Source organism: Anguilla rostrata, chromosome 7 (assembly GCF_018555375.3).
Source record: "Anguilla rostrata isolate EN2019 chromosome 7, ASM1855537v3, whole genome shotgun sequence".
Taxonomy (NCBI): domain Eukaryota; kingdom Metazoa; phylum Chordata; class Actinopteri; order Anguilliformes; family Anguillidae; genus Anguilla; species Anguilla rostrata.
This window is the reverse complement of record NC_057939.1, coordinates 10,767,017-10,794,203: the sequence shown is the minus strand read 5'-3', so window position 1 is coordinate 10,794,203 and position 27,187 is coordinate 10,767,017. Positions and strand designations below refer to the sequence as shown.

Below are 27,187 nucleotides of genomic sequence, written 5' to 3'. Positions count from 1 at the left end.
TCAAATTGATGCCAAACAGAAATGGTGTAGTAGGCTTGATTTAATTCCATAATATACCAAGCTCATTCCAGTGTGAAAATTACAGTTCAAAGTAATTACATGGAAAACATTCCTGAACAGCTGGAGCTACTCCAAACCTTATTGTTTTTATTATACATTTTGGCATGGATGGATACTTTCATTTCATTTAAAAGAAATAAAAGGAATCTCATTGAACTACAATTACACACTCTTTCAGAAAATAAGAAATATAATTAAGAAAAGCAGTATGACAATATGAACAATATTCATCCTCATGTCAAGCTTATTCGGCGATGGTCACATAACACCTCCTTGTGGTAACACAGAGAATTTCTCTTAGGCATGAGTCACAGAACATAAAAGATTTACAATACAGACTAAGGTGTCTATAGGCCTAATTAGACCACACTTTTGTGTCAAAGTGAAGCACATGTGATATTATTATTGCGTATTTCTATCTATCTCTATCTCTCTCTCTTTCTCTCTCTCTCACACACACACACACTCACGCACAAATGCACACACACACACATACTTTCTCTATTTCTAAAAGTAAGCAAATCCACAATACACTTGAAACACAAACCACAATGCACTTCTGTTGCCTGAACAGGAAACAATGGCACGAATATAACCTAAGGACCATTAAGGTTACATCTTGTCACTGTCCATAATGACAAATGGAACATGTAAATAAAACTAATTAGCTTAGTTAACCCATGGTGATTTCTCAGGCTACTTTAGTCCTCCATCCATGAGGACTAGCAGTTTATGTAGACTGCAGCTCGTTCCGCAAGGTCCATCCTGAGTGCCTTGGCTTCCTCCAGAAGTTTGGCAACTTCCTCTTCTTTTTCATCCTTTTTTTTCACAAGGTCTTCAATTCTTTTTTCCAGGTCTAGAACACAGACAGAAACAGTGTTCATGAAACCGGAGAACCAAAGGAATATCTGTTTTGATATAGCAACAAATTCTGATATTTATTTTCTTTTCATTTACCAATGAATGAAATTCACAATATAATAACATGGGCCAAATCAGGAAAGCCTATTTTATGCCAGGTAAGTACAGTTATCTATAATGTCTACCTGTCTGTCCTGCCTTTGATAACTTAAAGGCTGGGTGATAATGATTGGACTGTCCTTTCCAAGTTCAAATTCATATTGAGAGTACTGTTATAATATTCTACAACAATTTGTGTTTAAATGGAATTATTAATAAAAATATTTTTTCAGGAAGGCTTTTAAGAGACCCATGTATTGTTGAGGAAATACGATTGAAAAATCTTAAAGGATTACCATTAGCTTGTTGCATTTTGTCTTGAACCTCCTTTGCAAGTTTTTCTGCTTCCATTGTAATGTTTTTCAATCTGTCATTGACTTCACCACTACCGGGACTCTGATTTGGTCCCATCTTCTTTAAGGTTTCAAAGAGATCAGTCACATTCTTGAGGTCCTGGAACGATGCATGCAACTGGTTACAAGCAGGCAACAGAAAGCTATCACAAAGGATCCATAATGCCACTGGGTAAGAGGGCCAACATGTGCTGTAGCCCTCTTCAGTGAAGGACTAGCCATCAGGTGCTCCACCCACCAGCATAGTAGCCAGTGGGCGTAGTTTTACATTCTGTTTTCAGCATTCACGGACACAAACAACAAGGCCAATGCCAAGCTCATGGAATCTCCAGGTCTTGCATCGCAAAGGCAATGGGTCCCATGCTGAATTGTTCCTTTTACCGGGAACATTTTCCCTTGTACATACACTATGATCATGCCTGCAAGACCAGAGCCTTTAGGTTTTTTTCTGGTGCCCTATTTTGAATGCCTGGCCATATTCATAAACCTATACTGTTGCTGAGAGTACAGCAGAAACACACGCACTCTCCTCCAGATTGCATTCTGCCAGCTGTTTCTTCATTTCACTCTGTGCTGTCCACCAGTTGAGCTACAGACAATTGTGTGGTTGGCACACAGACTGGAAGTACAAAACCGCCCATCTTGCACGATGATACAAGTACAAACCCATGGACTCAAACTCTCTATTCCTAAGCAATTTTGCAACCAATCGTGCAGTCAGGATTGGGAAGCACCACCACACTAGAGCCCAGTTTCTTCCCCCCAGCATGAGACCCAGTGAATATGGAATATCCTCTACCTGCTCAACGTCTTTGGCATCGGCTTGAGCAGAATCAGCTGCAGCCTTCGCATCCTTTGCTTGTTGTCTGTTCATTTCCGTTTTATTCTTCAGGGCCTCAGTTGCATCCAGCAGGTCTTTAATCCTCTGGGGGTCCAAATTAATCTCTGTGTTGCTCAACTTCCCTTCAATCTATCAATGACGAGGGAAAACAGGCAGCTCTTTAAGTCACACACCTTATGCAATACAAGCAGTATGCATTTTGGGAGAGTGTGAACCCTTACCTCTTTCAGCTTGTTGTCCAGGGTGTCCTTGTCACGTTCCGCCTCCTCCAGATTTTTCTTGGCCACGTCCTGTGCCTTTTCTGCATCTTCTATTGCTTTCTTTATGTTGCCGGTATCAATATTCTTAGTTTTGTCCCTTAAAATAGTACAACATTACATAATTGAATGTATGAGAAAGAGGGTTTTTTGATTAGGTAAACCTGTTCTTTGGATTTATGTGTGAGAATGTTCTGGCGTGGTTGGGTATGTGAGTGAAAATATTTGGGTTTAATCAGGTAGTACTGCTAAAATTTTTGAGTCTGAATGTTCTGGACCAAATGTTTTTTAAGAAAACATTTGAAGAGCGTGGCTAGGTGCAGCGTGGCTGGGTTCTTACTGGACCTCCTTGGCTTTCTCCAACAGATCCTGGGCAGTTTTGACCTGGTCCTGCAAATTCTTCAGGTTCTCTTGCAGGTCGCTACAGTTGACCAGGACGTCCCGGATCTTCTCAATCATGGCCCGGATTGCATCAGGGGGTGCCGGAAGGTTGATTGCCAGGACGGCCCTGGCCACTTTCTCAATGTCCTCTGGTGTCACCATCTCATCTGAGGGCAGTTTATCAAAAACCAATTGTCACCACACAATCACTTATATTATACAAGCAAAATATGGGAGAGGGGGTGCTAATTTGAATTATAGTGAATGTGAGTTTGGCACAGTATCTCAGAGGAGGTATACAGTTTCCAGGGTTCACAGTAGTCTTGTAAAAGTACAGCATCCTTTAAACAAGATTGAAATGTAGTGCAATATGCTCAAATATTACAAAGGTATATTATAAAGATATTGCAACACTTCAATGTGAGAATGCACAGTAATGGCTCAGTCTCTGCGTGGGAGGGAGTCTGCAGATTATGGCATTTACCTTTGAGGTAGTCCTTGACACGTTTTATGAGATCTTTGGTGCCATTCTTCTCCTTCTCAAACTTCTCCTTGCTGTCATCGATCTTCTTCATCATCTTCTCTGCCTGGTCCTTGGTGTCCTGGGCTTGCTGTTTTGCCCGACTGATCTGGAAGTAACCGTAAACACATTCCCTCAACCATCAATCAAATGGCATTTAAAAAAAAAAAAAAAAAAAGTCAAATGCAGCACATGGGCCCGTGCGTCAGCACCTCAGCGGTCGAGTCACGCAGCTTGCGGAGAAGGTCCAAGATGGCGTTCTTCGTCTTTTCTGTGGTTTTTGTGGCGTCCTGACTCACAGGTAGGCTGCCCTTGCAGTTGGGACCCCCACACTTCCGGGCCCCCAAGGCATCTTTACACAGAGCCCCACCGCACTTTGCCTCCGAGCATTCAGCGTCTCCCGGAGCCCCACAGATCTGGGGGGCACAGAGTGGGACTTTGGGGTAGTTACTGTACATAAATGAATAGTGGCAATGCAGCTCAGTTGTTAAAAGAACCGCAAGCCTCTATTAGCCAAGAGGCAAAGTATTTCACTTGAATTTCACCAGCAAATGTAAGGATGTATACGAATCAATGACTTTAATTAATGACTCGTGCTGAAACACTTAAAAAACTAGCAGACGCTGCAACCCTCCAGGACTGAAGTTTGACTCTTGACCTGCTGTAGATGATTATCTGATCAGTAATGAAGTATAGATACATGAGTAACAATAGTCATTGTTGGAACAAACTCAGATTTGGGCTGAGGCTTTATCGTGTGACTGACACCATAGTATGTGGAATGGCGTGAGACATGCCGGTTATTGAAAGTGTAGAAATCAGGGAAATTATGAGGTGTTCCAGATCACACTTAACAAACAGCTGGTGAACAACTGTGTTACCATAGCGATATCACTGGAGAGGTCTGTTATAAATAAGTAATGCTGATTATGTTAGGCACTCACATCCTCGTTGAGGTCAGACACGCTCAGGGACTTTATCATCCTCTCCAGGCTGGCCCAGTCTTTCCTGTTGCAGCGGTCCAGTCTGTCTTTGGCCTCCCGCCGCTTGTCCTTGGAGGACTCCAGCATGGCCTTGGCCTGTTTCATCTGTTTCTCAGCCTCCACATCCTTCGCGTGGTATTTCTTGATCTTCTCCAGGGCCTCTGATTGGACGATCAATAAACCATACGGAGCAGACCAATAAGATATATACCAGTGTTTCTGATTAATTAATCAATATGGGGAACATGTATTAGTGTGTTTAGGACCATTTATTTCTTAAAACATCAATGTAGTACTGCACCCAGGGACTAAGTATGAAAAACAGCCTTTGAGCTAATGAAAGTGAATAGGGAGTGCAACCCACACCACCAGGGCAGTCATACTGCACTGAATCTCAGTAGCATTAAAAAATCCCATTGATGTAGTACGCCACCCCAGCACCATTTGTTTTAAGAGGAACTTACCCGTCACCTCTTTTAGATCTGTTTTGGGGCCGATCGGTTTGATTTTTTCGATCAATCTATCCAGCAATTTGCTGAACTCATATTTGATGTTATCAATATCAGTGTTCAGGAGTGCTGTCTTGTCGATTATGATCACATGGGGATCGATTGAGTCTTTTAACGTCCTGGGAACAAGAAACAAAAAGAATAACACAAAAGTGAAGTGAAAGTAATATGTTATCATTTGGGCAGCTTTCCTCTTATAGGCTAATTATGACAGTAAATCTTTAAAACTAAGGTCTGGGGTGCATCCTATAGGCATACTAAGTGCCACAAAGTTCCAAAGGGTTCACACATGTGAGGTCCAGAGTAAACAAAATGCTAATCTCAAACAGCACTCTCAGACTCCCATGTTGTGTCAAATACAGTACTGAGGCCTTCTAAACATAAAAACAGAATGCGTTCCATGACAAACGATCAATATATCAAGAAATAAAATGTTGTTGGCCAATGAAACACTCTTCTGGTGAAGAGAGCAAGAGAAGCTTCCTGTGTATTTGTAAGGAAGCACGATGGTTTGAGGGTTTGTTTTATTGCTGTTAGGAGTGTTAAGGGCGATCGTACTGTATGCGTTTACACAGCTTCTCCGCGTCCATTATCTCTGGATGGGAGAGGCTGGAGCGGTCGACCAGTTCGGCCAGCTGGGCGAGCTTCTTCTTCATCCGTTTGAACTGGGGTTCGTAGTCGGGCTGCGGCCTGTCCCCGGGGCCCGGGACGAGAGAGCGCATCTTCTGCGCGGCGGCCTTCACGTCCGTCACGTTCCCGGCCCACAGCAGCGAGCAGGGGTGGCAGGGGGCGCACTTGGGGAACGTGGACTCGTAGCCCGGGGCGCACTCGTCGCAGAAGATCCCCGTCACCCCCGGGCGGCATATGCACTCGCCCGTGTAGGAGTCGCACGCGGGACGTCCCGTGCCCTCCATGTTGCAGTCACAGGCTGGAAACAGAAGGGGGCGGGAGGGGACGGGGAGAAGAGAGAGAGAGGCTTCACTCCGCGGAACTGTATGCCGAACGGACCGACATCTGCACAGGATTTCAGCGTGCGACAGAACGCGGGACGCCCTTACATATACACTGGAGGTCAGGATTCCCAAAGTAATTTTCTCCACACTCATCGCACTGTTTCCCCCCGTACTCAGGACGACACTGGCACTGTCCTGTGGTCTACAGAGAAAGAGAGAGAGAGGTAGAGACAGACAAAGAGAGGGAGGGAGAGAGAGCGAGGGAGAGACAGAGAGAGAGAGAGGAAGGGGGAGAGAGAGGGGGCATTGAGATAGAGAGAGAGAGACAGACAGAGAAAGAGGGAGGGTGAGAGAGAGGCAGACGAAAGAGAGAATATTAAATTTCATTGAATTCTGGACTTACGTGACGAATTTGCACTGGTCGCACTAGTACCTTGTTGCAGTGGTTATTGAGGGAGTTGGTAGGGTCACAGTCACACGGCTGGCACCCGGATGCGCCCTCGAAGTTCCAGAACCCATCGGCGCACTCGGTACAAAGGGCGCCAACCACTCCTGTCCGGCAGGTGCAGTTTCCTGTCAGCTGGTCACACCGGCAGGGGTTTCCCACTGGACATAGAGTGATCTCTGTCCCCCGGGGATCACATGAGCATGCTGGAGGAGAAATAAGTCACAGGAAAAAACACAGTCAGAGGGCAAACACAATCACAGGGAAACACAGTCACAGGGCAATCACAAGCGCAGGCAAACACAGTCACAGGGCAAACACAGTCACCGGCAGACACAGTCACAGGCCAATACAGTGGATATAAACAAGTTACTATTTTATTTTCACTGCTGGAAATATAATTGTTTAAACATCTTTAACCAATTTCTTTTTTCTATTTATTGTTTTGGATCCAGCTTATGTGTGTTACTAATCTGAATCCATTTTGAATTTAAATTTGGGAGAGGCAGAGAAAGAGAGAAAGGCGGTCAGAGCAGGAGAGTGAGGGATAGAGAGGGTGCTGAGGGAGGCACGTGTCACTTATACACGCTCTGGAACAGCAGCATATAAAGTACCTTTGCAGTTCTGGGCCAGTGCGTCTCCATAGTAACCCGGCTTGCAGCTCTGGCACTGGGGCCCGGTGGTGTTGTGCAGGCAGCGGAGGCACTCGCCCGTTACCGAGTTGCAGGCGTTCCTGTCCAGGGGGTCGATGTTGTTGTTGCAGGGACACTCGTCACAGCGCTCGCCCGGTAATGTCAGGTCACCATAGAAACCAGGGGAACAGACGTCGCAGTGTGCACCTGGGTCAGGATGGGTGGGGACGGAGAACAAGGGTTAGGTACACTTCTGTCCAGTGAGGATCCTGTCTCCAAATGCGTGTCGAAGCACCGGCCCCCGCCCGCCATGGCCCCGACCTGTGTGTCCTGGGTTGCAGTTGCAGCGGACCTGCTGGGTGTTGGGGTCTTTGCTGCAGGACTGGGCGAAGAAACGCTCGCTGGTCTGTGAGCCAGGGCACAGGCAGGGCTCGCATGGTTCCCTGGAGGCGGGGTCGCCATAGTAACCCTCCTCACACCTGGAACAGTACCGGGACGGCATCACGCACGCGGGCATAGAAAATGAAGGAATGTAAAACAGTGAAACAAAACATAAATGAAACTGTCAAAGAGCGCATTACTTCATTAGCTACAGAAAAGAGCAGAGGGGTTAAATAACCATTTAACTGATGAATGAACAATGGCTGATGAAAACAGAGACAGTCTGAATGAATGAGTGAGAAAATGAATGTATGAATGAATAAAAGAATAAATTAATTAATGAAAGAACAATGAATTAATGAGTGGATGAATGAATGAACGAATGAATGAGTGAGTGAGTGAGTGAGTGAACTAATGAATGAATGAAAAGCAGAAAGAGTGACTGTTTTCTCCTTGCCTCTCGCAGTTGGGTCCAGTGGAGTGGCCACTGCAGGCCAGGCAGACTCCAGTGGTGGGGTCGCAGTGGTCTGCCAGTGCATTACACTGACATGGCCGACACTGGGGGAAGCCAAAGTGCCTAGGCAGACACCGATCACACTGCCGACCGGTCACCTCCTTCCGACACGAACACTGGCCGCTCACCTGGTCACACAGCTGCTCTATGGAGCCGTGTGGGTTGCAGTCACAGCCTGGGGAGAGGGGAAGAGAGGGTGGGGCCCTGATGTGTGCTGGGAATATACAGTCCATGGTACAGAGTATAGACCATCACTGGACTTTCATTTAAACAAAGCAGCAATGGCAGCTGGGAAATGTAGTGTCTCTCCAGTACAATGCACCACTTCCACCTTACCTAGTTCACTGTGATGAACATGACAGGTTCGATCATGGTTATCCTGACCTCCTAATGCACATGCTTCATGTAACCTATTCACACTGGTTAATCTTAGTACAGTCACATCCTTTATCTTGTGGTCAGGTAAACATGCATCGCCAAGGAAACTCATGTCCACGGTGACGTACGTGTGCAGCCGTCAGGTCCGAACCCAAACGTTTGGGGAGCGCAGGAGTCACAGCAGCGGCCAATCACGTTAGGTTTGCACTGGCACTGTCCACCCAGCTTACTGCATGAGGTGCTGACAGCACCCTCAGCATTACACCTGCAGCCTGTAACACACACACACAAATACACACACATGCACACACAGGTATTGGTAATGGGTGCAAATATATACACACAGAAAAATCAAATGGCGCACATTTTGAAAATAATATTTCAAATATCACCAGACTATTTATGCTTATGGCTCTATTATGTATAAATCGGAGAGTGGAACAAATTAATTTAGATCAGCATGTTTCTGTGAAAGGATATTATACATTAAATCATAAATCTCAAAGATATTTTGATCTGTATGGCTATGTCCTCCCATGCGTTACTAATGGGGACTTATTTTTAATCCCTTTCTATTGTATTATACAGTGGGAATAGTGATCGATTTGGATTAATCTGTCTCACCCAGATATCCATTTTTCTGTTTCTATGCTGTTATCAAACAGAACAGGAAATGATATCACCCTGAATGCTGGCATCTGGCCAGATGAACAGAGATGTCCGGAGTACCTCTGCATTTGTTGTGTTTTCCCACCCAAAAATCCCTTATAGCTTCTCTCTGACTGTTTTCTGTGATTTGTAATGCGGCATCTCGAGATGCAGGCAGTTATTTTAAGTACATTTTCAGGCTTTTGAAATACCTGTAAATACGCACAGCCTTGTAATATTTTTGCAATGTGGGCTTGATTTTCACAGATGAGCAACCTTGTGCTGATGAAACTTACCACCAGAGGGAGCTATTGCTGAGTTAATGATGCACATTCCATGGCCCTATTAATAAAACTAGGCACATTTCCAGAGCAGCACTACAAAGATTCACGAGTGGGGGCTTGTGAATAAAAATTAGAAAGAGTATGAAAAAAAAAGCCTTGACAAAGGTCTGTACATTTTGGGGAAATCCCCAAGTCTGCAAGCCTTACTAGAGAGGAAAGCTTATCTTACAGAGCCAGAGGCAGAAGTGGGAGTGTAGAGTACTCACGAACAGCGCCATTGTGGATCCGAGCTGACATGCTGATAATGAGCTTCTCACACACCTCGGGCAGGACCGGGAGCCCCACGTCTACCCCCAGCCCAATGCACCCGTACCGCTGGAATTCATCCAGGCTCAGGTCCGAACAGAAGTTCTGCAGGGAGTCGATCTTCGGGACGAGCCCGATCTAAAGCAGGAAAAAAGTTCTGTTAATGTTGGTCACGCCCAAGAGTCCAACCTGCACCAATGTGCAGTCATTTTGACCTAAGGCTCTGTAGCAGTAAAAAATGTGCAAAACCTTCAAAACGTTTTATTGTGGGTGATTCTGGTGGCACTTTTCCAAAAAGGTTTTGAACCTTCACTTGCCGCATGGGTTTAAAATGATAAGCTTCTCAGAACTGTTTTATATTTAGGGATAAAAGGCTAGTTATTTGGCAGACTTAAAACAGATGATAACACAAAGTGTCAATATGACAATAATTTTATATTGGTTTAAAAGGTTAGGGTTGATCTGGCCCTAAACATGCAAGGCGCGATATAAAAATTTCAACATAATAGGAGGGTTAAATACAGCTGAATTCACACACAAGAGCAATCTCACCGAGTCTATGAGGATGAATGCGCTGGGCTGTGGGTCATCGTTAGTGCGTTGTTCGAAGACAATGTCGATGTGGTACTCTCCTCCATGGTTCAGGCACATGAAGGGATCCAGGAGTGAGGTTCTGATGGGGGAACATGGCATCAACCCATGGTGCTGAGAGGCCTTGCTCAAGGCAGGAAGACATTACCACCCATCCATCCATCCATCCATCCATCCATCCATAATCTATACCCGCTTATCCTGAGCAAGGTCGCGGGAAGTGCTGGAGCCTATCCGAAAATCCATTGGGCGAGAGACAGGAATACACCCTGGACAGGCCGCCAATCTATCGCAGGACACACACACCATTCACTCACACACTCATACCAATGGGCAATTTTTAGAGTTTCCAATTAGTCCACCTGCATGTCTTTCAACTGTGGGAGGCAACCGGAGTACCCGGAGTACTTCTTGCCGTGACATTACCAGTAATACTAATTTAAAATGTGTTTCTGATATAACAAAATTCAACATAATGCATACTTTAGAATGATCCTCAGGACCAGCCGAGACACAATTACAACAACTATGAAGGATGAATGCTCCTCTTGTGAAGCTGGTGCCAGCAGACTGCGGTGCCCAATCCACAAGGGGGGCTGTTGGTGAGTGATGAGGCAAGGGCTTCCAACTGAAGCTGTATAAACTCTCTGGCCCTGTGCCCCCTCTACCCCCCCCCCCCCCCCCAGTGTGAGCTGTGTAGAGGTGTCCTACCTGCCAGAACCAGAAAGCACGACGGTTTGCTTCTCCCCCGGGGCGGGACAGACCTCATCACCGGGCAATCCAGCGAGGAGGACTTTCACGATGGCCGCCCAGTTGTCCGAGGTCTTCAGAGTACAGAATGGCACACGCCATAAGCAAACTGGTGCACTGTTACCATGGTCACACAAATTCAAATCTGTCATTCGGCAGCTCCCTCACCTCCGGCTCAAAGCGGATGATCAAGGCGTAGTCCAGGGAGGCGGGTAGGTTGTTGACGGTAAACCTTAGCCCCGCCCCATCCTGGACGCGCACGAAACCGGGTCCGGTCCACGTGACCGCTTGGCCTTCTGTCCGTTGTCGGGGAATAAGCTGATGGGCTGAACCACGCTCCACAGGAATGGAGCTCTAATAGACCACAACATAACAAGGCCATTAATCAGGTGGATAACACAGCTCCAGGTTTCCTCTCAACTTGATATGAATTACGTGGATTTACGTACAGCACAAAATGCTGTACACAAGGGTGCAGGTGCAAGAGGACAAGTTGTACGCATGCACTTTTAACACTGCAGATCAGGTTGCTCATTTTAAATGATTGTTTCCCACCACATAGATCGAGGAAAAGCATTATGATTCTCTTGGTGGACATTTTATCTTGTTACACCATTATCAATTAAACTACACTGCCCCTGACTTGGGCTAAGTGTCAATATTCATAAACATTGAGCAGTCATTCTCCTCATAGCCTGATTATGTAGTCACTGAATGATCAACAGAGATGAGATAATGGCCAAAATTAATCAAATTATTAGTTGGCACGTTTGGCATGAAATAGAAGCTCCATTCACCTCTTTCTCTGAGCACTTGAGATGACTTAATGGAATTTAACTTGTGATGATAATATGAAGAATGTTTTTTAATAATGTTTTGAGCCATCCAGATTGTGCCAGTGCCAGTGCTGACTGTGACCGGTAGGTCGATAGGGCGAAGAGAAATTGCCGATTGCATCACCTATGGTATGGGAGACAGTTGGCCAGCTGTCTGCATTTCAGCGCTATATAGCGACCCCTGCTGGTCAACTGGGCACCTGTGGGCTGCATATGAATAATTGGCACTTGGCTGCAGGAAAGTCATGGAACATGGACATTGTGTCCTACCTGTCTCCTCTGCCGAGCCCTGCGTTTGGTTCTCTTGACGAGGACGAATTGCCCATCACGGTATTTGAGGTCATACCCCCTCTCCCGGTAATATTCCTCACACTCTGGCATCAAAGTGGGGTTCGCCTGGGGAGAGGACAGTGTGGATCCCCCACTTCAGTCAAGAGCACAGAGATAGACATTTCTGGATCTTGCAGAGGACTTACAGATGTGGACAAAAAAGAAAGGGCTAATTTCTTGCTAGGCTTCATGTTTCCATTGGTATGCTTGCAACAAAGAGTCACCACTGTTACAAGATTACATCTGCATCTGTTGGATTGACATCAGTCACAGCTACTGGCTCATTTCCAAGGTTCTGCGCGTGTGTCCTACTGGACTGTTCTCACAGCCAGAAAGTTTTAGAGCACTGCTATCAATTCAGCGTCACCACCTCTGACCTCTGACCTCTGACCTTCAGGTCAAAGAAATGTGTGATCCTACCAAGGAGGAGCCGCGGCGCTCAATGGGGGCGGCACGCTCCGCTTCGTACAGATAGAAGTCCAGCGGGGCCAGGAAGTACCCGGGCGCAGGGTCATTGCAGGTGCGCCCCATCATGTTGGGAAGGCACTGACACTGACCATCCACCGGACTGCACCTGCAGTGACAACACTCCAAGCGCTATAAATCAAGGAAATACAGCATGATCGACTATGTCTTTCCAATTGTAACCTCGATAAAGCTTATGGACAAAACGCAGTCAGGAGCAATGCAATTTCTCATTTCTAGCATGATCCTCACGTAATAGGTTTTAAAAATCTATATGCCAGACGGTAGCTGTGTCTTTTGTCCTTTCACAGTCGAATTGCTTGACAGTAATGTATCTCACACACCTGCTGTTGTAGGCTCCTCCAATGTCACAGTCACAGGGAGAGCAGCTGTGCACAGTGTTTCCCAGGCCCCAGTAACCTGGCTGCAGGTGGGAACAGGTCATTTGTCTTTTAACCAGCACAGCATGTGTGTGTGTGTGTGTGTGCTTGAGCATGTGAGGTGTGTGTGTGTGTGTGTGTGTGTATGTGTGCACTTGTGTTTCTGCTCTTAATTTGTTAGAATTTTAACCTTACTTCTGTATTTCTGTATTAACCCCCATTTTCCATAATAAGAGAAAGAATTACGTGTGTGCATTTTACGAAGCAGGTCTTACCAGGCACTGGTCACACAGTGGTCCGATGGCAAGCCGTTGACATATGCACACCCCTGTCACCTGGTCACATGGATATGGTGTCTGAACGCTGCCCAGAACATTACACCTGCAGGCTGAGGAGAGACAACGGAGGCATGTGATCAGAAAAGCACCATAACCACACAGGTACAGAAGCACAAAGAGAGCACAGTACAGAATAGGTGGACAGAGTCAGAAAATGATGGTCACTACCATATCTATGCAATTCAAAAATGTGTATAATCGAAACCATTCGGTTAGAAAAGTATTACTTCTTAAAGAAATGGATAAAATTGAAATGTCATTAAAATATATAGCAGAAAATCAGAAAGAGTGTTATTATCCGTCCATCTGACAAATCGAAGAGCCTCAGCGTAAGTATTCTGAAAATTCTGCACTACCGTGAACGTCTGACAACACGAACAGGAGGGTGACGATGGCTACACTATAGCTGTGTCGGCTGGATGATCGTACAACTCAAACTGCAGTTACACCATTCAGTGTTATATCCACAGGGCCTTCTGTTAAAGAGTTCGTGCTGAAGGAGAGTTCTGAATTGAATCATACCCTGGCAACCATCGGGATCCTCCTGCTTCAATCCAAAAAATCCATATTTGCAACGGTCACACCTGTCCCCCTCCACGTTGTTCTTGCAGACACACCGGCCAGTGTTGGGGTCACACAGCCCACCATTCAGCGAGCCTTCTGGGTCACAGTCACACGCTAAGGAGAGAAAGAGCATCATCAATGCGCATCATCCGAGGCCATGGTGAGAGCGGGATAGTATTGGAAGTTCTTGTGGCAAGGCGGTTTACAGAAGTGTACCCCAAAGGAAAACAGACTCTGTTTACTGTGCTGACAGGGATTCAGCTGGGTCTGATCATTATGTAAAACATAGGCTGTCCATAATACAGTGTAATCATGTTTTGTATTGTTGGGAAGCCGATGTCATGGGGTGACGTGTAGACCTTGATGGACCTTGAAGAACTTGATACCTAGGGGTCAGCACCCAGCCAGATACAAAGGTTAACCCGTGTGGTATGCTTACAGAGGTACCTCAAGCAGGATCATCAATGTACTGCATTGTTATCTTTGTGTCTTTATTTGATGACTTGGTGTTTGGCTTTGATCTTTTCATATATAAGGGGTAAGATGGAATGGCTCGGGGAGACTCGTCAATACAACCTTTTCCTGTGAGAGGAGAGAAGGGTACAGAATTAAACTCACGGATGCAGGCATTTGGATGATCGGTGGGTACACGGGGGTCTTGGAAAAAGAAAGGGCTGCACTCTTCGCAGTGAATCCCGACCCGGTTGTTCCTACAGTCATCGCAGACGCCCCCGCTGACCTCCCCACTGGCCAGGTAAACCGCAATGTCAAAGTGGCACTGGTCTGAGTGGCCATTGCAGTTACACCCTGGAGGAATATATGTGAACCTCTCATTGAGTGTCATTGTGATGTCCCTGCAAGAACTCCTACATATTCACATGGCATTGTTGCCATGCACACAAAGTCACATTAAAGCATAATGCTGTAAAGAGCACACACAACACTGCTTTCTCAAAGGTCCACATGCAGATTAAAGACTATAGTAGGAAAAACAATCAGTTCCAGGATTGCAAGTGTGCATATGCTGAGTAGTCAAAAAGATGATATTCTCTTCACAACTTGAAACGTATTATGTCTTTATCCAGAAAAAATATACCTGAGTGGAAGATGGAAATAATTAAGAAACAATTCAGAAATAATTATGATCACATGGGATTGGATCTGGTGCCAGTAGACAACAGAGACCATCCATAAAGTATTTGGCCCTTGATGTAGAGAGGAATGCATTACTTTTGCAGGCTGACGAATCTGACTGTCCAGCTGGCCTCCAGGGGGTGTCGTTGTAAAAGTCTTGGCATCGCTCGCAATTATTCCCTGCTGTGTTGTGGTGACAGACGCAGCGACCATGAACCTGCGAGGGAAAAACTGGCCCTTATATCCATTGAACTTCTCACGTAGAAGAATCACATTTTTAAAGGCATCTAACAGTAAGTTAAATAATCGCTACAAAGGAAAGGAAGCCTCTTCCCTTCATCTGACTTCACTCGTCAGCTTTTCCAATGTTCCATCCACCACTATATCTCTGAAGCCCATCTCATTGTTTTATGTTTTTTAAAGCAACGGTGCATTGTTTGTAGCTGGTATGTATGAGAATCAGAAGCGATTGGCAGCCCCACCATGCCGGGCTCTGTGAAGACGTCCCCGCGGGTGCTCTCTGCGGGCACGCACTGGGCGGCGTGCCCGTTGCAAAAGCAGCTGCCCCGCACCGCCATCTCGTACAGGGCGTAGTAGTACTTCTCCTCAGGGTTCCTCCGCTTCCGACCCAGCAGCGTGTCGCCCAGGGTGAGCAGGCGTGTGAAGTTCACGCGCAGGTTCGTCATGGTGATGAGGTCTGTGGGGGAAGGCATGGCGTGAATCTTGTGTCTGTGAAAGATTTGGGAGGGGGGAGGGGGGGCACTGAAGATAGTTGTGACGCACTGACTGCTTATGACGATGTTTTTTCATGGAACATAGGAAATGTCAAGATTAACAGCTGAAGCGATTTATGCAAACCTTGTATTTCAGGAGTGTAGGGGTCATCTATCCGGAAGTTGGGATCCAGGGCCTTTAACACAACCTGAAAAACGATTGTCACCAAAACTCAGTTTCCCATCACTCTAATGTTGCCATTTCTTGACAAATGGTGGACAATTATGACAGCATGCAAGTTAAAGGTACCCTTTCGTGACACTATTCACTACAAAACCCAGGGTACCTCCCCGTCTGTGGAAGGCTCCGCCCCCGAGTATCGGCTGTCACAGATGACATCATCCACGCTGTCGGCCGGTCCCTCTGAGATTCCAGGAAAGGACAACCTACAATCCTCCGCAAAGTAACGGAACACCTTCCAGGTCCTTCCATAGTCTTTAGACCTTTCCACCAACATTGAGGCGGGACGGAAACTCTGGCAGAGAACACAGGAAATTACAAGATCGGACAGGAAGTTAAGAGCTGCTTTTTAAAACTAGTTTGCAGCACATAGCTTTGTAAAGCATACAATGTCTGCTCGGGTGAGAGCTATTACCTTGAATGTGAGAACCAGGTGGCTGAACTGGAAGAGTGATTCCAAGTCCAATTTGATACTGACTTGATGAACACCTACAGTTTAACACAGGTTACATTTATCATGTCTGCTTTATAATTTCATTTATCAGTGAGGCCTACACTGAAATATTTTAAGGAAAACAGCCATTTATATTATGAAGATGAAGTTGAAAGATTGATGTAGTGAAGGTATTCAAATGCACTGGAGTCAATCTTTACCTTGGTGTCTTCAGCACTACAGCTAATTAGTTTCTAATTCATGATGGCACATTTAAAAATGAGATTCTACAATCACACACATGCATGCACACACACACACATGCACGCACGCGCACACACACGCACACACACACACACAGCAAATTCCATTGTTTCAAAAGGAAATCAAAATCAATTACACATTTGCCCTTGGGACTCACCATTCTCTGACTGCCACCATTTCATCTTGCGCTCTGGGTCAAAGGTTGTGATGATGTTCTCGATCTGGTGGCTGTTAGGGTTGTTATAGCGATTGTATGGGTGCCTGGAGTCACAGATGAAGCATTTCTGTTCATCCTAGAGCACAAACCAGGAGGAAAAAGCATGCCATGAAAAATGTTAGCTCTCCACTTTGTAGTTAATGTGTAACCATAGTGCATTGAAAGTAGTATGCCAGAAATAAGTAGCAATGCACAAAAACATGTTACTTGTAACATGGAATGCAAGAACATGAGCCCGTAAAACTAACCTTATCAGGTTAAAATGCCTGGATTTATTCTCACTTGCTGTTACTGTCAACAGTTTTTAAAGAGCACACTATTTCTGGCTCAGCAAAGGCGGAACAAACAAATGCAAAAAGAGAAAAATACTGACATGCCTATCTGAAGGGAGAGGTAGAGGATGTGAAGTGTGCAGGGAAAAGGAGTGGCTAGTTGAGCACTGCCAAAAGATATGAACCGGTCCTTGGTGCTCTGAAGGAATGCCAGGATAATGACTTACGAATGTGGCAGATTGAGGCATGTCAGCCAAAGGGATCATCAGGGAGGTGAGAGGTCTTTGTTACGGTGTCAATCCTCGTTAATGGCTGTATGCAAATTCTTTGGACCACAGTGCTGAGCCTTGATAGAACAGCCTCTTCTCAGTAGTTTTCGTGTGCTTTCATGTACTCATGTACTTATACAGTCCTTAAATTCTAACAACACACCTACATTGACTTAAATATTTATTAAGTACTATCACTTGCTGTTCATCATGATTTATCGATTAAGTGTATTTTTGTCAGCAATCTTTTTTCACATTCACAAACTTGACTTTGTCAAGCTGCCATTTGTTGGTGCACAGAAATATTATTATGTATATTTATATTTATATTTACAAAGATGCAGTGTTCTCTGATTTGGCTTTTTAGGTTCAATTCTGGATTTAAAAAAAATGTTGGTTGATTATAACATAAAAAAGAGATTTGATTGGGAACATACCATCTCAACATTATTTTGTTTTGATTTTAATTTAATTTTCACCTTTGTACCAGCCCACAGCAGAGGGCATTTAATTCAATTTCATGAAATAATAAATAAATTTCACTTGTGAAAGGAAAGAGAATAGTTGAGGTTGGTTGTGAAAATATTCTAGCAGCTAAAAGTAAAGCATTTAAATATCGTGGTAGTCCTTGGGTCAATACAAATCAAGACATCCACAGTTACGAGATCTGAAGAAGAGAATGTGTTTGATCCAGATCAGAGTACTTGGAGAACTGCCATTAAAGCTCATTTTGCGCTGATTACTACATTAATGAATGGTCCATACTGCTTCATAGGCTGCAGTTTAGTCAGTGCAAGTGCTAATTTGTTTGTTAGAGGATGTGCAGCTACATAGCCGGCTGCTGGTATAAACATGCTACGCAGTCCTTTAGGGCCACAGCCATCTCTAGGCCACAGCATTCAAGTTTAAAGTTAATTTTTTGTAATACATTTTAATTGTAGAGTTTTGTTATTTATATGTCTGCGGTGATTGAATCCTGGTCTGCGATTGGTTCGTTCACAAACATTCTTGCTTACTGCCACCACAATCCTATAGCCTGCTCTGTGCAGTATATATATTTTTTTTTACAAAATAAGCCTTATACTTAGGTGCTATAGACAAAAAAAATAACTCAATATGAAAAATGCTATATTTTCCCCCCTATTTCAGGAGAGAAGATGAACTGTCCATTTTTAAGAACCAACCTCCAAGTATCCTAAGATGCAGTATTTCTGGGGCCCATCCAGTCCGCAGGTGGAGGTTGCTGAAAGCTGAGCGTTGCGCCCCACCATGAGGTCACCCAATTGGGGGTGACAGGAAATGCCATTACAGTCATCTTGTGGCTGGACAACCCCCACCAGATCTGAGCAGGGACAAACACAAATTGCGCAAAAACCTCTAGAATGTAGGACCAGCAGTTCCAAGAACCACCACTTCCCCTTACGTTGCACTTTGAGCTGTACAGTAGCATTATCTCAGTTAACAAATTTATTTATTTAACTTTTTCCCAGAAAGTTATGATAAATATAAGAACATAAACTTCCTTCAGTTGCTAGAAAGCTTTCGGGAATGATCTTCAAACATTAATCAATTCTTTGTTGATTAATGCTATTATTCCAGTTAAAAAAAGAATAGCAATTGTGAATGGCTATTCATATGTTATTCATTGTTATCAGTATTACTGTATAACAATGCAAATTGAATTCAGTGTTGCCCACTGTCTTCAAAAATGTAAATTATACAGTATGGTCTTCCAAATGGGGGAAAATGAATCATATCTGCAATAACCTTCAGTTATACTGCAGTTTATAAAAGCATCATATAATGCAAGTGAATTATGATTACAAATTCAGATTGTGGAACCTGGAACAAAATTATTTGCCCTTTAGGAATGGCAAACATTTTCAAACAAATCTAGTTTGTATTGTGTTTATTTGGTAATGAATGAATGTTATTCAGTGAAATGCATCATTAAATAATTTACATGAATTCAATTTAAAACGATGCCTCATGTATGAAAACGCTGAGCATGAGGTGTATTCAGTAGGGGTAAAAAACAAGTGTCAGCAAGTAAAAAAATTCTCTCCCCAATTTCAGCAAGTGTTCACATGTCTGTTCATATATGCTGTCATGGACAATAATGAGAGAGAGATTCTTTTTCTCTGACAAAGCAGACATTTTAATCTTTCCGCTGCTGAATCAAATAGCTTAGTGGAACTTTCTTTACACACAATTTCCCTGTCAACCAGAAACCAGAGTGTCAGCGTGATGTTTATTAAACTTACACAAGACCAAGATCAGCGGGGTGCCAACAGTGATCATTACAGCATTACAGCTATGGCTGCAAGGAAGGAGAGAGATGGAGAAGGGGGGGGGAGAGGGGGAGAGAGACAGAGAGAGAGAGAGAGAAAGAGAGAGAGAGAGAATAAGAACGAGAGAGAGAGAGGGGGAATATACATAGAGATATTGGGCAATAACAAAAGAATTCCAGACCTTTAGGGAAAAAAGAACAGTTCATTTGTGACGGCAAGTTGCGGTTGGTTAAGCTATATTCTGGTAAGATGAGCATGAGGGGTTCAAATTTGAATACAGTCCTGTACTGAAGAAAAATGCAAGCATTCACATGCAGAAAACGACACTGAAAAAACTGTGGAAAAAGTGAGGAGGTAGGGCCGTTGACAGACAAGCACAGTCTGCTTTTAACGTTTTGCAATAGCAGAGCACAGACAGATCCCTGTTGTAAGAAGCAATGACCTTGACCTCCCTGCTTGACCCTGACACACAGATGAAGCCTTGAGGTATAAAACTTCCATCTCAGCCTTATAACCAAGCCACACTTGACCCCTCTGACCCCCACGCCCTCCCCATCTGGTTCAAAGTAAAGGAATGCTGTCTTTGTCAATGTTTTAAGCCAAAATTTGTCAATGCAAAATTGATGACGGCTTTACCCTAGCAGTACAAATCCAAGTCAAATTCGCTCTACTCCTGTCCAGACACAGAAGGGTCGATGGAAATTTAATAAGAAACCAACAGAAGGATGAAGAGAAAAAGGCTGCAGATGTATCCTTAAATGTTGAAAGAAGACCATCAGACCCATTTTCTCCAGTCAATCCCTGGTTCCCATGCCTGGATGCATCTGCATAGGAGTCGTTTCAACAGCTCTGTTTTTCAGCATTACGGTTTCGAGGATGCATTAACATGCACACACAACCCTACCGAACATTCATTTAAATTATATCGGTGCAGCAATGGTCTTGCAGTGCAAAGTGCAATTATTGATTGAATTTCAAGGTAAAGAATATATACAGTATGAGAAGTAGTGTAATCTGAGTAGTGCAACCCCCTTCACCTCCTATTGTATTTGCTTTGTATGTCTCTATGGCGCCAAAATAATGCCTTCAAGCGAGGTGAGTGGTATGCGCAGCAAGGTACATGCATACACATGTAAATGCATATACACACATACACAAACAGTAGAATGTCTGCTGTTAATTCAACTTCAATAGTCTTACTTCAGCCGTTAACAGGTAATATTTGGTCCCACATTCCTGAGGGGGAGCAAACACGAATTCTAATTTATTTTTCCAACGTTGGGAGATGTCTGCACAAAGATATTCCACTACGGCTAACTGCAGAATCACAGTTAATCACTGTTGCTATTTATGCACATTTTCAGCAACTTAGCATAATGCATCTCTAAATGCTAAATCATAGAACACAACAGGTTGACGACTTGCGGCATATGTTTCACTCAGTGCCACATGCTAAGCACATTGGAGCGAGCATATCTACAGTAAGTGGATCTATGAACAGCCAAGCCAACTACCTACCAGGTCTACCTGAGGCCAGCCAGCTTCCAGATAATTTAACAGTAGATTTATGAAGTATCAGCAGCACTCAATTCTTGCATTTCAATCTTGCCTCAAACACATCACAAAATTAAATATTTTCAATGCACGTGGAGTTGCATTCCAGAAAGTAAGAACATTTTGTGCAACCTATAACGTTCCACTGTAGCCCACACTTTCAGATTATAAGTTTTATTTAAGATATAGCTCTGCAGCTTTTAATTATATTCTGTTAAATGTTTCTGATTGCGCTCCAGAGCAGATCTCTTCTATATGTGTCTTACCTGTGCCGAGCTGTGGTTTGAGCAGTAATGACATCGAGAGTTTCGGCATGTAAAGACACACCTGAGCTCTGTTCAGAAGTGAGGAGAAATGTTCCCCCCGGGGGTGTGTGGTGCGAGCGGGTTGAGTTTCATTCAAGCCTGACACATCCCTCTCTGATTTATGATCATCAGTCCCGGGCACAATACCAAAGCAGTGTGCACTGTTACTGTATATAGGATGCAGACAATAGACTGAGCCCTCAGTCGCACCTAGCAACTGACACCATGACACGCAGACAGAAAGCTTGGCCTGATATCCACGCACCACAATAACACACATATGTTGTATGCCCAAAAACAGACATGCACATTCGAACAGACAAAACAGACATGCACATTCGAACAGACGTGCACGTACACACATGCTTACACAGATGCAGAATTCCCTGCTCTTCCTGCACACACATGTGCACACATGCACACTCAAATACACACACACAGCCAGGTATACCTTCTAATATTACATTTTGTCTAAAGATCTGAAGATCTATCAGTATGACAAATATGCAATAATAGAGGAAATCAAGGGGGCAATGTGTATACCTGTGAATTTAAAGACCTGCATAAGCCTGAGTCATCTCCTAACAGCAGGAGTGATGGGACCTGTAGTTCCATTATGTCTGAGAGGTCAGAGGTTGATTGATGTGAGGGAAGATACAGAAGGTGATAGGGAGTTGAAGGCAGGAAGAGGGAAAGTAGAAAAGAAAGAGCATCTAATGTCTGAGACTGTATACTTTGTCAATGTGGTTCTAACCACAGTTGTTCCCTGCACTTGGACCGGTACTTCTCTCTAGGGGTTTTGTTATACTTGTTCCTGGTTATGGTTATACACTTTGTTGTACGTCGCTCTGGATAAGAGCGTCTGCCAAATGCCTGTAATGTAATGTAATGTAACCATGCTGTCCGCTCATTAGATATAACAGAGACACAACATTAAATGTGTGGGAAGTCTTTGGGCATAAAGAGGTTGTGTGAATTTCAAATATTTCATTCAAAAAGATTCTGAACCAGCAGCAGGAATTAAATATTATGTAACGCACAGGAGACCACCAAGGAGCACAAGCAGAGAGTAAAGCACTGATCTAATTAGGAGATTACTCCTTTCTCTTTTACCACAACAATACTGTTTGTGCAACCACAGACAGTGCTTGGAAAACAGCCATTAACGTATGACACACATATTACATCAGTGTAGGCAAAGGACCAGTGAAATGTTATTTAAAACAATGGCCACTGGGATCATTACAAACCCACATTATCCGTGTAGTATTTATTTAATGGGAGCTTTAATTTAAAAGCGCGAGTATCAGGAGAAATCTAGTTCATTACTGCTGACATGTGGTTTCATTTGTACCTATACAGAATACTAGCTAACTACATTATCACTGTTCAGTGCCGTGGTATTGGTTATTAAAGATGGCTCCATCCTTCTTTTGTTACTGACCTCAGGTATTAACCTTCCTGAGTTCTGTTTTTGTTTTCCTCAGGGGCGTAAAGTCATGGGTCTTCTCTCATTATGGACAACCAGTGAATAATTTAACAGGAAGTATTAATGGGAATATAGATAGAGACCATATACCATTCATTTGAGTTTGTTTACTCAGTACAGCTCAACTACTCACACCAAGAATACTGAGACAGCACAATTTGTAAATGTATGACATTTATAGGCTAATTATGAAGCCTCAGGAATGATAACCTATCAAGCAAGATCAAATGAGGATTTTTTTTTTTAATTTAGAAAAACAAAAAACAAACAGAATTGTGGGAGTCTTACTTAAATTACTGTACACCATACATTTTGTTATAATTTAAGATTGCTGTCCTGACAGGTATATGTTTTAAAAAACCAACGGCAAAAAATAAAATGAGCATAGTCTATTTATCTATATCTTATATCTTCAGGGCTAAGTTGGACTTGCTATGGTATTTGCCTTGCTTTGTGCAAATTCTCCAGATCCAGTGAAAGCTAATTTGCTATTCAGTCAGTTTACATAATTCTACAGAAAGTCCCGAAGGAACAATGAGCTTCATTCTTTCCCCTTGTCACAGACAGACTCAAGGCCTGTGCGTCGGAATTAATAATATATTAAAATAATACAAGGCTGTTCACTCCATTCAACATTTCATCAGTCAGACAGCTAAAGAGTTATTTGGCCTGCTATTGGTCTACATTGTTTTACTTTCTGCCTGCAACAACCAATCAGCATTACTGCACTACGCTCAGAACTCAAGCAAAATGACTAAATCAAAATGCCTGAAACCTGAGAGGAACAGACCCTGTATTTCAACACAGTGGTTTTTCTGTCCTTGCGAGCTTGAAAATTATGAAGAGGAATAGTGTTCTGATTTGAATGAGAATCAATAGTTTTTTTGTTTGTTTTTTCATTTTCATTTTGTAGATTACCATATGTCAGTAATAACTCATCGGTCAATAACACATTTTTATGCAAATTTGACAAAAAGTCAATTATATGAAAAATTATTTTTGTGACACTAATGCCATTCCATTTTGACACTTTTTCAGGAGGTTACCTAGCTGGACTGGATCAATTAATTTGTTTATTTTGTCACATTGTCTTACATGACCAACACATAGACTTGAGTGGTCACTGTCCCAACACATGTCCAGGGGGTTCTCCAGCTGACTACAATCTGACTACAATGTGTAGACATTCTACATTTACTTGTAAATAACTATTTCCATTTTGTTATCTATTGTTGTTTTCCGTCTTTGCTGAAACTAACTCAGACTGCAACTTCATCCATGGTTCATTTAAAAATACCAAATTCATTTAAAAAAAATTGAATTCATATAAAATATGAAAATCTTTACAATGATGGATCTGTACACACACACACACACACACACGCACAGACATCCACATAGTACATACACAAACAGTTCATGGGCGTTGTTCCGAGGGTTCTGGTCTGTCCATTCAAAAACTGCTATTATTACTACTACTACTATCACTACTACAACTACAACCATTACTACTACTGCAAAATTTGCTGCAAAAAAACCTAAATCATATATGAGTATTTTTATTTCCGGTTTGTATAACTATGTAATGTATCAATATTTCCAGCAGGTGGAGCAATATGCATCGCAAAAAGAACACAATGGGTAAAGTGCTTCCAGTGGCATGTTTGGACACATGTCAAAATTGACTATGCACTTTGTACACATGTACACAGTTCTACGTTTGGAGAATTGAAACTGTGAAATAGTGTAGAGCAGTGGTAGGCCACGAGGGCTGTACCAGGTTTTCATACAAACTTCTGGCTTAATTACTTGATTTGGCCTAACATTTATGCTACCTGACATTTTAGAAGATCCATTAAACTCAGGACAGTATGACAGCCACTATGTACAAAGATGTAAAATGACAATTCTGCAAAGGGGGTAGTGGTCTATATGTGTGGGTGGTTGGGGGGTGGGTGGGGGGAGGTGCATGTGTCATTGGGGCGGGGGGGTGTGTATGTGTATCAGTGTCATCAGAGTATTTATGAGTGTAAGCCTGACTCAAATCATTGTGTGGGTGTTTCCCAGGTTTAGGAACTGGATTGTCACTTTTCATATGAGTTGTGGGGCAGTGCCGCGGAACCTCTGAATGAAGTAGTTGACCGAGTTCATTTCAGTAAATAAAAAAACCTGCGTCAGTGGGTACATCATGAAACTACCCCCCGCCCACACCCCTCCTCGGTCCCTAAGCACAATTACTATGCCCCCCCTTCCCACACTTACACCAACTCCAGCTCCGCAAGGAAAACGACTGGCTCAGAACTGGCTCTTTATTTCCAGATTGATATTTGTAGGAGCATAAATTTGTTTTTGTTTTTTTTACTAACTTGCTACATTTTAAGTAGTTCTTACCACAATAACTTGCCACTGACGAAGCAAGCTTTATCGTCAATATGCCCTAGAATACTACTCTTGGATGAGTGAGACATTCCTCCAATGTTCTTTATCTCAGTAATTACATCTTTAGAGACACACAGATGAGGTTTATTTCCCATGTCTTCATGAAACACCCAGCGTTACACTAATCAGTTTATCTCATATCTGTCCTTTGTTGTTACTAACGTTTCTACCCACATTTCCTGGCATCAAAATGATGCTTCTTTCTGAAGGTAAGCGGAAATTTTTTCACATTTCAATGGCACTGTTGCGAAAGTTTCGGGTTTACATTCCGCTAGCCTCAATGGTTTTTAGCATGGCCAGTTACAGGAATTTGTCACAACTTTCATCTTTGAAACTGAACATGAGGGGAAATAATAGTTGGCAGAGCATATTAGTGTGAATTTCTGTTGGAGATCACAGTTGTATGCCAGACTTTTGTCTCAAATGTCCCCAAAAAAGAAAAAAAAAAAGTGCAATTTGTGCAGACATGAAATTATTTGTCTTGTGGGTTTCTACCTGCTAAAATCTTGTACTGTAATTTAAAGCACTTTTTAAAGTATAGTGCATCTGCCAAGTTATGCAAATGTAAATATAATTAGTCTAAAAGTTATTGCGTTGTTCCTGAAGTTCATATAAGCAATTTTAAAATAATTGTTACTTTTGTATAAGTCAATTATAATGTTCATTTGGTACCAGTTTTTAGTACAGAAAAGTATCATTTTCATACATAATATTTGCTACATTTTATATGTTCCTCATGCATAGTATTTACAGTAATCAGGATGAAATTATTATGTTCATAATTTGCATTAATAACTGGAATAATAATTTGTCTGAAGAGCTGATAGCCCACACAGGAAATCTAAATTGAATACACAGATTCATGTCTTGTGCCCTTGAGGGTATGTGGTGTAATTGCTTATGCAATATAATGATTATATTACCACACTGCCATTCAGTTAGTATCAGTCTCTGGTATAACGTTAAAGTCACCGATTTGGAAGCAGCAAATCATCAGCACAATTGAAGTTACTAAATGTGCCTTTGGAGTTTATGTTAACCTCAGTATCTTTGTTCCATTTGCATTCTTCACCATAAATGCAAATGTAATCTGAAGTCTGAAATGTGATTCAGGTACTTCTAAAAATGATCTTAATCTTGGATTTTAAACACCAGAGACAGACAACAGAAATGTTCATTGAATTAAATGTATTATTATTATTATTATTATTATTATTATTTTGTGCAAAAGCCAACTGCTATTCAATGTGCTGCTCTCAAACAGCAATTCAGAGCGTATTAGTATTATTTAAATATTGCATGGCTGCATGAATGGACAGCATTTCCATATATGTGCCATCGGGGTTTAAGGTACCTGAGCTGTTTCATGTGGAACCCTGCTGGTTTTGACTTCAGTTTATCTGTCTTTTTATGGCAGTGAATTGCAGAAAGCCTATGATCACCTGGTATGATGGCCTTCAAAAACAGGATCAAAGAAGAGGAAACTCTCTAAAAAGACTGTTTGCCTTTTCTGTTGCACAAAAAGTTCTCTATTTCATTCTCGTCTTCTCAGTAAACCCGAATCAATTATGGTTTGTTCCAATTAAACTAACCTGCATCATGCTGCCTGTCAAGCATTCCTTTTTTCTCAGGTTTAAAGAACCATAAATGGATAAACCGGTGTTTGTTGAAGGTTTGGTAGTGTTGTAGCCTGTTAAAAATAACTCTATTTACCTAATTTTGAACGTAGCCTGCACTGTGCAGTATAATTTTACAAATTCATTTTAGTAATCCCCTCTCAAAACATGTGCTTTTACATTCTCTTCTTGTTTATTCTAACTGAAACCATTGTCAAAGAGTAAAATAGAATTGAAATGCATTATGAGTCATACATACTTTTAGAAATGTGTCATTAATTGTACATTTTT

General features: G+C 42.9%; 1 protein-coding gene across 1 annotated transcript; it reads right to left on the bottom strand.

Moving 5' to 3' along the window:
* Positions 1-22: 22 nt before the first annotated feature.
* Positions 23-21,513, bottom strand: lamb4 (laminin, beta 4). The gene is made up of 35 exons (XM_064342735.1): positions 21,314-21,513; positions 19,467-19,522; positions 18,387-18,544; positions 16,602-16,737; positions 16,163-16,236; positions 15,854-16,042; positions 15,652-15,715; positions 15,276-15,490; positions 14,890-15,010; positions 14,278-14,466; positions 13,618-13,773; positions 13,033-13,145; positions 12,722-12,801; positions 12,333-12,486; positions 11,853-11,978; positions 10,915-11,100; positions 10,708-10,820; positions 9,958-10,078; positions 9,366-9,543; positions 8,296-8,439; positions 7,733-7,964; positions 7,216-7,373; positions 6,877-7,101; positions 6,251-6,468; positions 5,923-6,019; positions 5,423-5,792; positions 4,820-4,983; positions 4,317-4,516; positions 3,585-3,788; positions 3,337-3,481; positions 2,812-3,019; positions 2,436-2,571; positions 2,173-2,343; positions 1,317-1,473; positions 23-916 (listed from the first exon to the last, which is right to left on the bottom strand). Exons 2-35 carry the CDS (start codon positions 19,501-19,503, stop codon positions 783-785), a joined length of 5,373 nt encoding a protein of 1,790 aa, XP_064198805.1. The 5' UTR covers positions 19,504-19,522; positions 21,314-21,513; the 3' UTR covers positions 23-782.
* Positions 21,514-27,187: the final 5,674 nt, after the last annotated feature.